Source organism: Rattus norvegicus, chromosome 4 (assembly GCF_021556685.1).
Source record: "Rattus norvegicus strain SHRSP/BbbUtx chromosome 4, alternate assembly SHRSP_T2T, whole genome shotgun sequence".
NCBI classification, from domain to species: domain Eukaryota; kingdom Metazoa; phylum Chordata; class Mammalia; order Rodentia; family Muridae; genus Rattus; species Rattus norvegicus.
In genome coordinates this window covers 51,357,174-51,369,347 of record NC_141537.1, presented here as the reverse complement: position 1 = coordinate 51,369,347, position 12,174 = coordinate 51,357,174, and the positions used below count along the sequence as shown (strand labels likewise).

The following is a 12,174-nucleotide window of genomic DNA, read 5'->3' as shown; positions in this document are numbered from 1 at the left end:
CTCTCTTGGAATGTGAAGAGAATTCATGTTCCTCAGTCTTGGTCAGGCAGTGACGGAGAGTGTTGAATAATGTAGCAAGTACGAAGGTTAGCCTGGCACCTGCCCTGTGTTCGGCTGTCGGAGAGCTAGTCTCTGTTCGTCTTTCGCCCTCTCAACCTTCGTCATCTACTAATTTTCTTTCAAATAATTTATTGAACAAACTTGTCTCTTAATTTTCTCTCCAAATGATAGGAATGAAAATCCTTGATGACTAATGGCGTGCATAATAAATGTCCTTACCACTCTCATATTTAGAGCCATCTGTGAATCCCATTTCAACTGGCTTTGCAAAAACAATTTCTAGCTCATTCTACTTGCAGTCAAATGAAGTGGCAATTTCCTTAAAATATGGAGCAGTTTGGTGCTAGGCAGAATATGTATTCACACTCATACACATAAACATTTTTAATGTAGCATTTAAATACGGGCTATGTGACTCGAAAATGCTACAGAAATACAAACAGAATAATTTCAAGAATAAAGAGATCTAACTAAAGAAGACTGAGGAAAAGGTAATAAAAAAAAGAGAGAGACACAGAAGCTGGGTGTAGGATATGAGATGTTTGATCGTGGATAAAATCTTGTTTCATGAAACAGTTTGAGGGAAAGAAGATAAACAACATACTCTAGAACCCATTGATGCGTTGAGTAACTTTGAGAGTCATTTATTATTCTGACCTTGGTCCAGCAGCTCCAGGCCCGGATTACCACCAAGTCTTTCTTCCACAGTGACCACACTGTAGCCATGCTGAGCAAGGAGGTTCTGGTGTGTCTGAAGCTCTGCTCCACTGGAAGATGGAGGTCTATGGAGGACAGCCCTTCTGCTGCGACCGCCAAAGTGTCTCTCAATCAATTCTTCAATCTAAGAGGAGATAGAAGGCATCAAAATCCAAGGTGAGAAAGCAATTCGTTTCCATCGAAGGCCACGGTCCCTACACTCCAAGGCCATTCAGAAAGTTATCACTGTGACAAGGACAGAGACAATTGCAGGAAGGCACTGAAGGTGAACTGAAGTGGCTCTCGCTGTTGTGCAAAAATGAATGTTTAAAAACACAGAGCTCCTTGGGGGAAAACTGGTGCCTAGAAAGACAGGGAAGCCACAAACCTAAATTAACAGTAATGACTGACATCAAAGGAGTCCCAGTGGCGTTATGTTTTATCTCATCTAGGCAAATGTCATAGAGGACGGGGACTCAGAGAGGACAGGGCCTGCGCTTGGGACACTGTTGATAGGAGGCAAAGCTGAAAGGCTGTCAGCGATGTCTATGGGGGCGAATATTGGTGGTTGACTTGACAGGATCTAGAGTCACAGGTCAGACAAACCTCTGGGCATCTATGCAAAGGAGTCGCAAGCCACATGTCAGCATTTATATCTCTCTGGGTCCTGTATCTATCTATATACCTTATGATTAGCCAGTCCTGCTACCATGCCCTTCCCAGCAATGATGGACTGAACTCTAAGCTTGAAGCTAATTGGCTTTGTCTTGTCGTTTGTTTCCTTAATGACAAACATGACCAATCCTCTGTTGTTTTTCTCAATTATGATAGAGCAAGGCTGACGGTATCTTCGTGAGCCAGGGAGGGTCTTACACGTGAGCCGATAAGAGTTGCTGGGACTTAGTGATTCAGGGCTCTTCCCGTAGCTTATCGCTTCCACGAATACACATTCCTTTTTCCTCACTACACTGCTCAAGCCATTCCATGAATAAAAGGCATTTTTGAATACACAAGTAGAAAGTGGCAGAAGTTTAAATTCATGTATAATCTCTTCCTGGCAGAAACTGAACATTTTTCTGAAACTCAAGAGTAAGGCTTGATAAAACGAGGTTGGCTTAGTCTTGGAGGTGATGAATGTAGACGGTGGTTAAGCAAGAGGTATGAAAGGCCAGAGACGGGAAGGCGAAGAAGACGTACGGGAATGAAGCGGAATCAATTCTTGGTTTTGTTGTTATTTTTTAAAAATGTTTATTGATTCTTTGTGAGTTTCCCATCATGCACCCTAGTCCTGTTTATCTTCCTGTCCCCATATATCCACCCTTTGCCCTTGCTGTTGGCATTCTGTCTAAGCTCCACCCCCACAGTTGCCTGGCAACAGCCAGGTATGCCTGACTTACTATAAAAGGGGCTGCTTGCCCCCTCCTCACTCTCATTGCTCTTCTCCTGCTCTTGCTCTCTTGCTCTAGCCCTCTTCCCATCTTCACCTTTGTCCCTTCTCTCCCCATTCCCCTCCCCCTTCCCTCCACATGCTCATGGCCGGCCTTTACTCCTCTCCTCTTCCACTCTTCTCTCATTAAACCTTTCCATGTGGAACTATGTTGGCCTGCTGTGTTTTGTCTGGATGCAAACCGAGGTTTCTAACCCAACACTTACAACCTCCCCACCAAAATAAAACTTTGACAAACAAACAAAGAGCAAAATACCAAAGCATAGAAAACATCTGATCTTGGAAGCTGTAGTGTGTCTCAACAGCACATCCCTCTGTCCACACTTCTTCACTTGCAAATGCCATCAGGCACTGGTCTGGTTCAATATCTCTGACTTTTGAGACACCAACATTGGATCCTCATCCTGACTTCTTATAGTTATCCTGTTGTTGCCTTTTGTGCTCATGGAGATCCTGCAGCTTTGGATCAGCAGGATGGGCCCTTTCAAGCGGCCCAATCATTCACAGATGATACAGGTTATGGGGTGGGCACATTCAGAGATCTGAACCTGGGCCTGGTTGGTAGCTGAGCGGGTTAGCCTGTGTGTAGGATGATGTCACAGGTGAGGCAGGCACAAAATAGAAGGAGGCCTGTCATTGGATGAGAAGGAAGGATGGGCAGGAGAGAAGTTTGAAAGAAGAGGAGGAGACTAGGACAGAAAGGTAGAGACAGGAAAGAGGGAGAGGGAGAAGCCGTGGCAGGACAATATGGCAGGTGACATTAAGATTCTGCTCTGTGTATTTACAGGTTGTTATCAATGTTCCTAAGGAATGGATGGTACCGGGCTTTGTATGTTTAAGTGGGCAATTATATCTTATCAATTGGATCTAAGATTATTGTGTTGTGTGTTCTTATATGTGACGGTTTAAGTGTAGGAAAATGTGCGGCGGCAGGAGACAATGGGCCGCCGCGGAGTTGGGATGTGATTCCGCCAAGATATCTGGCAGATATCTTGGGGCACCACGGTGGGGACCTAGCCGGGTAAAAGACAAACTATACCTTTTTTATTTTTTATATTTTTACAACAACAAGCCTGCTGTCTCTCCCATAACTGCACATCAAGACAAGCTCCCTAGAATGACTCTGGCTAAGCCAACCAATGTAGTCATCAGCAGGAGGCCGGGGCAGCTCTCTTGCCTTCATGCCCTTGATAGGAAAGGGGTGGGAAGTGGCTCACCCCCACCCATGCCTTCAGACCCAGCTCCACCGTGCTGCCTAGCCAAGGTCCGGGGCTCCAGGTTTCCAGGAACTGGAGATTAAGTGGTTGAGAACCACCCAACATGAGAACCAAACTGAGAACCAAACTCTGGCCTTTGGAAGAGCAGTAATTGCTGGTAACCACCTGCCTACTTATGAAACCCTGGACCACCAGCTCAGGGATGGCACCACCAACATTACTCACTAATAAAGAAAATCCTCTACAGGCTTGCCTCCAGCCCACTCTTTTTTTTTTTCCGGAACTGGGGACTGAACCCAGGGCCTTGCGCTTGCTAGGCAAGCGCTGTACCACTGAGCTAAATCCCCAACCCCACCTCCAGCCCACTCTTATTGGAGGCATTTTTCAGTTGAGCACTCCTCCTCTCAGATGACTGTAGCTCATGTCAAATTGACATAAAACTGTGCATCACTAAGAGTCTGTATGGAAGGGTTTTGCATCTCTCCTCCAGGTGGCTTCCTTCTGAGCTAGGCTCGCCTCATTGGTTCGTCTCTACTGTCTATCCCAGTACACTGGACTCGCCATATGCTTAACAATAGAGGGTATTTCAGTTAATGAGCTGCCCTGCAGAATCTCTAAGGCTATTCGTGGAAAGAAGAACTAGACTTAGCCTGGCACAGTGGCACATACCCAACTGCAGCACTCCAGAAGTTGAGGAAGGACTATCAAGATCAGTTCAGTATTAGCCACAGTACACAAATAGGCTGCCCAAGAAGGGAAAGGAGAATGTGAAGACAGGAGGAGGAGGAGGAGGAGGAGGAGGAGGAGGAGGAGGAGGAGGAGGAGGAGGGAGGGAGAAGGAAGAGGAGGAGGAAGGGGGAGGGGAGGAAAGAGGAGGAGGGGGAGGAAGAGGGGGAGGGGAGGGAAAGAGGAGGAGGGGGAGGGAGGGAGGGAAGAGGAAGAGGAGGAGGGAGGGGGAGGGGAGGGAAAGAGAAAGAGGAGGAGGAGAAAGAGGAGGAGGAGGGAGGGGGAGGGGAGGGAAAGAGGAGGAGGGGAGGAAGAGGAGGAGGGAGGAAGAGGAGGAGGAAAGGGAAGAGAAGGAGGAGGGGGAGGAAGATGAGGAGGGGGAGGGGAGGGAAAGATGAAGAGGGGGAGGGGAAGGAAAGAGGAGGAGGGGAGGGTAAGAGGAGGTGGAGGAGGGGGAGGAGACGCTGGCAACCTAGCTACAAACTATTGCTGTCTGCAACTGTACAGAGCAAAGCCCAGGGAAAGTAGAGAATGCAAGCTTGTCACCTAGACTTTGTAGCACTATTCATACGTTCTTTGACAGTATCTCTCTTCTGGGAGTGCTACAAGGGTGAAAGAGTTAAGACTTGTAAAGCATGGAGAGCCATGCTTTCTACCTAGCAAGTACTGTGCTTGTGTTTTTAAAATAGTAATGTCTCATCCTTAAGCGTGAGGAGCCAAGGAAATGTTCTGAATCTGAGCTATGTGTGACACATATGAGTCTGACGGGTGCAGCCAAAATCAACAGCACATAATCACCTTCTGTACAGGACACTTTGGGGGGGAAAACATACTTAAAGCAGTCATTCCCCCTTGCTGAAGAATATGGTATTTTGTGGAGGAAGAAACTATTTGTCCTAGTTTGCTTCCTGTTGCTGTAATAAGACACTGACCAAAACCATGTCGGGGAAGGGAGGAATTTATTTGGATTACAGGGTACAACCCATCGTTGAGGGAAGCCACCTCCGAAACTCAAGGCAGGAACCCAGAGGCAGGAACTGCAACAGAGACCGCCACAAAGGGCACAGCTTACTGGCTTGCTCTCCATGACTTGCTCATCTTGCTTTTTATACAACCTGCAACCGCCTGACTGGGCTTGACATCACTCACAGTAGGCTCTCTTGCCAATCGGTAATCAAGAAAATGCTCCCTCCCACCCCCGCACCCGGCTCCGCCATCACTTGCTTACAAGCCAATCTGATGGAGGCGTCATCTCACTCAAATTTCCTCTTCCCAAATAACTCTGGTTTGTGGCAAGTTGGCAACTAGCCCACACACTCCAAGAATTTACCTGCAAAGTGGGATGCGACTCCTGAGAAAAATGTATTTGAAAAATAAACGTAGAAGGGGTGTCTGGAACTATGCCTAGCCATGTCCTCTGATCCACATGGGATTATAGGGAATGTGTGATCCTCACTAGGCCAAAGTAAACAAACAGGCGTCTGGGTGAAAGGGGGAGATGGATGTTTCCAAATATATCAGTGCCGCTCAAGTGAAATACAAGGATCCAGCATTTCTCTCCTCACACTATTTTTTCCCTAACCACAGGACACGCCTCTGTTTCAGCGGGCTCGAGCACAGCACAGATCGGAAATGAGCAGAGCGTGTCTCCAACTCTTCAATCATTTCATTTTGAAAGCTACCATGCCTTCCCCTCCACCCCCCTCAGCCAACATCGATTTAAGTAAGAGCACTGTAACTTTCACCAGCATGTCCTATATCGGGCCCATTTTAAATAACGAAGAAGTGCTGGCCCTGTTTTATTATAACCTCGATAACTTGTCCTAAAATTCCAACTCACTTCTGAGACTACAGTGAATAGAGGAAACAAGGTTGTCAGGAAAACGATGTTGCTTTATTCTGTAGCGTAAATGTGTCCTTGTAATATTTATAACACAGCGAATCAGCAGAGTGGCCCAATACCAAAGGGCAGGGACAGTTTTAGCTAGTCCAATAACAGGTGCACATGCTTCGTAAGTGAAACAGAAACTGTGCAAATAATTATGTCAACCGCACCAGCAAATGCAGGACTATCAAACGTGAGAACTAGCGCTTTGGGAAATAGCTTGTGCTCACACTGTCGGTTTCAAATGCGTACCTTTAGTGGAACCATGCGGCTAGCCACTGTTTGCGACTCCAGTGTCCACTCAAGCTCACAGCCCTGCCGGCCAGGATGTAGCAAGGCAGAGGTTTTCATACTGCAAACCCCTGAATTACTTGCTGCTTTCTTATTGAGAGGTTTGTAAAGTTCTTCCCCGGAAATCAAGTTGCTAGACTAGGTGAGAGCCTTTTTACGGATGAGCACACTATTTTTACTGGAAAGACTTCAAAATCTGAACTCTTTATATCACCTTAGATGAAGCGAAGGTGGATTATTGCAATAAAGTACTGAGACTGTTTGATGGAGGAATGTACAGCAAATGGAGAACTGGATCGATCATCACAACGTGGGCTTGAATTCTGGCTCTGCTGCTCGCTTTACAGACTGGGTCGAGTGTTTTAATCTGTCTATATCCAAGCATTCTCAGGCATGTTGCTGACAGAACAAATCCTACCACTTGTGCTTGTGTTGAGAGCAAATGATGTTTTGATATAGAAAAGCCCAATAACACAATGGTCTACCACTCAATGATGCTAAAACGTACATAAAGGTGAATTACAATAGTGTAGTATAGCTGTCCTTTTATATTAGGAATTCTCTAAATTGGTAAGGTTTTGTCTCTGTCATGAAAAACAATTGTTATAAACTATATTCTTATATTTACGATGTTTTCCTTTATGGGAGGTCACCATCTTTTGTTATGCAAATAGAAGTCTATTTTTTTTTTAAGTTTTATGGTTTTATTTCAGTTTTAGCTTGTAGACATATTGCAGAGCAACTGGGGACTGAGCTGGGATTCTTTGTTCCTGTTGACCAAAATTCATCAAAAAAACAGCAACAAGAAGAACAAGAAAAACCAAGCCAAAGCAAAACAAAAAACTTGTCTGCTAACTGTAGAAGCCTTTTCACAAATGCCTGCTAAAGCAATATAAACCCATCACTTCATATTTGTAAGATTTATTTGTTTAGCTTTGCAGGGTGAAGGATTGAACCAAGGGCATACGGCATACTGAAGTCTTCTTTTACTAAATTATTATGAGCACATTTTTCTTAGTTTTATTGAAAATAGTTTTTACTGCAAAGCTTCTGTAAGGCAAAGGACACTGTGGTTAGGACAAAACGGCAACCAACAGATTGGGAAAAGATCTTTACCAATCCTACAACAGATAGAGGCCTTATATCCAAAATATACAAAGAACTCAAGAAGTTAGACCGCAGGGAAACAAATAACCCTATTAAAAATGGGGTTCAGAGCGAAACAAAGAATTCACAGCTGAGGAATGCCGAATGGCTGAGAAACACCTAAAGAAATGTTCAACATCTTTAGTCATAAGGGAAATGCAAATCAAAACAACCCTGAGATTTCACCTCACACCAGTGAGAATGGCTAAGATCAAAAACTCAGGGGACAACAGATGCTGGCGAGGATGTGGAGAAAGAGGACCACTCCTCCATTGTTGGTGGGATTGCAGACTGGTAAAACCATTCTGGAAATCAGTCTGGAGGTTCCTCAGAAAATTGGACATTGAACTGCCTGAGGATCCAGCTATACCTCTCTTGGGCATATACCCAAAAGATGCCTCAACATATAAAAGAGACACGTGCTCCACTATGTTCATCGCAGCCTTATTTATAATAGCCAGAAACTGGAAAGAACCCAGATCCCCTTCAACAGAGGAATGGATACAGAAAATGTGGTACATCTACACAATGGAATATTACTCAGCTATCAAAAACAACGAGTTTATGAAATTCGTAGGCAAATGTTTGGAACTGGAAAATATCATCCTGAGTGAGCTAACCCAATCACAGAAAGACATACATGGTATGCACTCATTGATAAGTGGCTATTAGCCCAAATGCTTGAATTACCCTAGATCCCTAGAACAAACGAAACTCAAGACGGATGATCAAAATGTGAATGCTTCACTCCTTCTTTAAATGAGGAAAAAGAATACCCTTGGCAGGGAAGGGAGAGGCAAAGATTAAAGCAGAGACTGAAGGAACACCCATTCAGAGCCTGCCCCACATGTGGCCCATACATATACAGCCACTCAATTAGACAAGATGGATGAAGCAAAGAAGTGCAGACCGACAGGAGCCGGATGTAGATCGCTCCTGAGAGACACAGCCAGAATACAGCAAATACAGAGGTGAATGCCAGCAGCAAACCACTGAACTGAGAATAGGTCCCCCGTTGAAGGAATCAGAGAAAGAACTGGAAGAGCTTGAAGGTGCTCGAGACCCCAAAAGTACAACAATGTCAAGCAACCAGAGCTTCCAGGGACTAAGCCACTACCTAAAGACTATACATGGACTGACCCTGGACTCTGACCCCATAGGTAGCAATGAATATCCTAGTAAGAGCACCAGTGGAAGGGGAAGCCCTGGGTCCTGCTAAGACTGAACCCCCAGTGAACTAGACTATGGGGGGAGGGCGGCAATGGGGGGAGGGTTGGGAGGGGAACACCCATAAGGAAGGGGAGGGGGGAGGGGGATGTTTGTCCGGAAACCGGGAAAGGGAATAACACTTGAAATGTATATAAGAAATACTCAAGTTAATAAAAAAAAAAGAAAATAGTTTTTATAGAATGTATTCTGATCCTAGATTCCCATCCTCCAACCTCTCCCAAGTCTTTCTACCTCCCCACCCACCCAATTCCATGCCCTTTCTTTCTCTCTCTCTTTAGAAAACAAAAGAATAAAAATCCAAAGAAGTCAGAAAAAAAATGAAGAAACACAGGAGTTGGGGATTTAGCTCAGTGGTACAGCGCTTGCCTAGCAAGCGCAAGGTCCTGGGTCTGGTCCCCAGCTCCGAAAAAAAGAAAAATAAATGAAGAAACACGGACACACAAAACACATAAAAATACAAAATTAGAAACCACAACATAGAATTTTTTTAAAAAAGTAAACAGAAAATGCCTGAACACAAGCAACATGAGACAAAAAGTCTACAAAAATACCTTCGAGCTCATTTTATCTCAGTCTTCTACTCCCGGGCATAGGGCCTACTCTTAAGTGTGGTCTATATACCCAAGATTCTTTAGAGAAAACCATTTTTCCCTTTGTCAGTGGATTTCAATTGCAGATAGCTTCTGGGATGTTAGCAGAGGCCCTCAACCATCTCTCCCTGTCAGCACTGAGATGCCGTCCTGCTTGAACCTGTGCAAACCCTGTGCTTGCTGCTGCAGTCTCTGAGAGTTTGCAATTGTAGCAGTCCTGTTGGGTCTTGAAGAAAGCGTTTTCTTGTGGTGATCCATTCCTCAGGCCCACACCTGGTTCTAACATCTCTTCTCCATAGCTTCCTGAGCCCTGAAGGGAGGAGCTTCAAGAAGAAGCACCATTTAGAACCAACTGTTGTAAAATATCTCACTTTCTGTACATTGTCTACTTGTAGGTTCTGTGTGAACGCTCATCTATTGCAAGAAGACGCTTCCCTGATGCTGGCTGAGCAAGACGCTGACCTACAGATAGAGCAGAATGTTGTTGGGAATCATTTTATTGCTCTGTTCCTTCAGCAGAATAGCATTTGGTTTCCTCATGGTCTATCTAGTCTCAGGTTCTTAGCCACCTAAGCAACCGGCCCAAATTCTATTTCATGGAGTAGGCCTTAAGTCCAATCAGAGAGTGTGTGGTTACTTCCACAACTACTGTGCTATGTGTACATTTTTTATATGTATGAATGTTTCTCTGCATGTATGTGTGTGTTCTATACCTACGCCTGGTGCCCCTGGATGCCAGAAAAGGGCATTTAAATCCCCTGGAATTGGGGTTGCATTGGAATTGGTTTTAGGCTGGTACGTCAGTGTTTGGGACCAAATCCAGGCCTTACATAAGGCCAGTGTCTGCTCTTAACTACTGCTGTCCAGCTGCACATTGGTTTGGCAATCAGTTATGCACTAATGAAATGTGAGGAGCAGAAAAGCCTGCTCCGCTGTTTCTCCCTTCAGTGTTTTCTTTCTTAGAGGTAACTTCTTCCTTCCTTTTTCCTTCCTTCCTTCCTTCCTTCCTCCCTTCCTTCCTCCCTCCCTCCCTCCCTTTCTTCCTCTCTTCCTTAAACTCCTTTCAATGCTGCTTTTGAATTGTTATTTTCTCTATCCTTTGCAATGTTCACATATGCACACATTGTATTTTGACCACACCCCCACCCTCTTCCCTGCTCCAACTTCTTCCAGAGGTCCTCCACATCCTCCTCCCAACTTCACATGCTCTTCTTTCTTCTTTGTAACTCCGAAATTGAAGTCAGATCTTCCCTCGTGCCCACAGGTTTACCGCTGCCCAGTGGAGGGAGCATAGGCAATCAACTAAAGGCCACACCCGTTGACCCTCCCTCACCTGCCAGTAGTTCTCAGCTAGGGATGGAGCCTCACAAGCCCCTCTCCCATCCATAATTGATCTTGTTCAGACAGCCCCACAGCTGCTGGGAGTTCATGAGTGCAAGAGCCATGCTTATATCCAGAAGATCCTGTTTCGCAAGAGTCCTCCCTGACCCCAGGCTATCACGACCTTCCCACCACATTTTCTGCAAGGTTCCCAGAGACTTGCCCTGAGGAAATGAATAGTTGTCCTGGTTGGAGCTGACCACTGCTCAGTTCTTTGCTCTCTGCAATTAAACTAGTAGTGAGGCTCTATGGTAAATTTCACATAAGAAGTCTCTCAAGGGGCGGTAGTGGTGAATGCCTTTAATCCCAGCATCCGGGTGCAGAGACAGGTAGATCTCTGTGAGTTTGAGGTCAGCTTGCTCTCAGTCTACAGAGTGAGAGTTTCAGGACAGCCACAGCTACATAGAGAAACCCTGTCTTGAAAAAACAAACGGAAAAAGAAGTTTCTCTAAGGAGGGCTAGGAGCTGCACTAACCATGGATGTAAGGGTAAGTGGTTAATGTGATCATTTAGGAAAACAATAATATAGATTCTCCCCTAGACATCAAAGGGTCATCACCTCTAATAAGCAAGCATTATTTGTTTTATATTATGTCCACTATCGGCTTCCTTACATCCAAAGGGAAATAAGTTTGTGTCTGTTGAATTCCCCTTTGTTTTCTCAGCCTAAGGACAGTATTAAGCATAAAGGCACAAATAACAACTATGTTTTGAATGGATTCATGTAAACATTTTATTCTTTAATATGCTCAAAATGGAAAGTAATTAAATTTATGTCAAGAAATATAGTCTAATAAGATTTTATATTATAGCAGTCATGGCAAAGATGAGTTTGTATTTGAAAAACACAATGAATTTACATTAAAATACTGAGTAAAGAAAACATTCTTAATGTATTATATTTCTCAGTTACTGTCAAAGTCTTCACTGAAACTCACACAAAGTCAAAAAGTACAGCTCTTTAAAATAGTATAGGGCCAGAAAATAAAACTTGCTTTTTTTTCCCACATGACAAAAAGACTTTTTGGTGGATTTATTGAAGTAACCGTGTATTTATGAGAGCTTTTGATCTCAAGTACAAATCATATGAAAGACTTTGGGATGAGTGTCATAGACGACTAAAAGTTAAATTGCCTTTTTGGTCCAGACTTTTGGCATTTAAAAATATTACAGAATTCTATCATAGTGAATTATGTTTTAATTTCCCCACTGTAAGAATAAAATAGGTTCTTTCCCACCCTCAGGGAAATGTACATTTATATAAGAGAATTTAGGTAATAAAATGGAAGGTATTTTTTTTCAGACACATATCAAACATAGTTTTACTTAAAAGTCTAATTGCAAGACAGTAAGAACCCAGCGGGTTCCTGGACTTGCTGGGAAATCCTCCTAAGAGCATCTCCTGACCAGAATTGGCTCAATGGCAGTATCACTTGATGCACAGGCTTAAACCCAAGTTTGAGCTCTAGGACCCATGCATGTGGCCCCATCGTGGCCCCATCACAC

General features: G+C 44.3%; 1 protein-coding gene across 4 annotated transcripts in view; it reads right to left on the bottom strand.

The window, feature by feature from the left end:
- Positions 1–12,174, bottom strand: part of Cped1 (cadherin-like and PC-esterase domain containing 1) — a 272,255-nt gene that overhangs the window by 240,321 nt on the left and 19,760 nt on the right. For all 4 annotated transcript variants that reach the window (NM_001431795.1, NM_001431796.1, NM_001431797.1 and 1 more), the window contains 1 exon segment: positions 718–901. In NM_001431795.1, the coding sequence (NP_001418724.1) occupies positions 718–901 (184 nt within the window).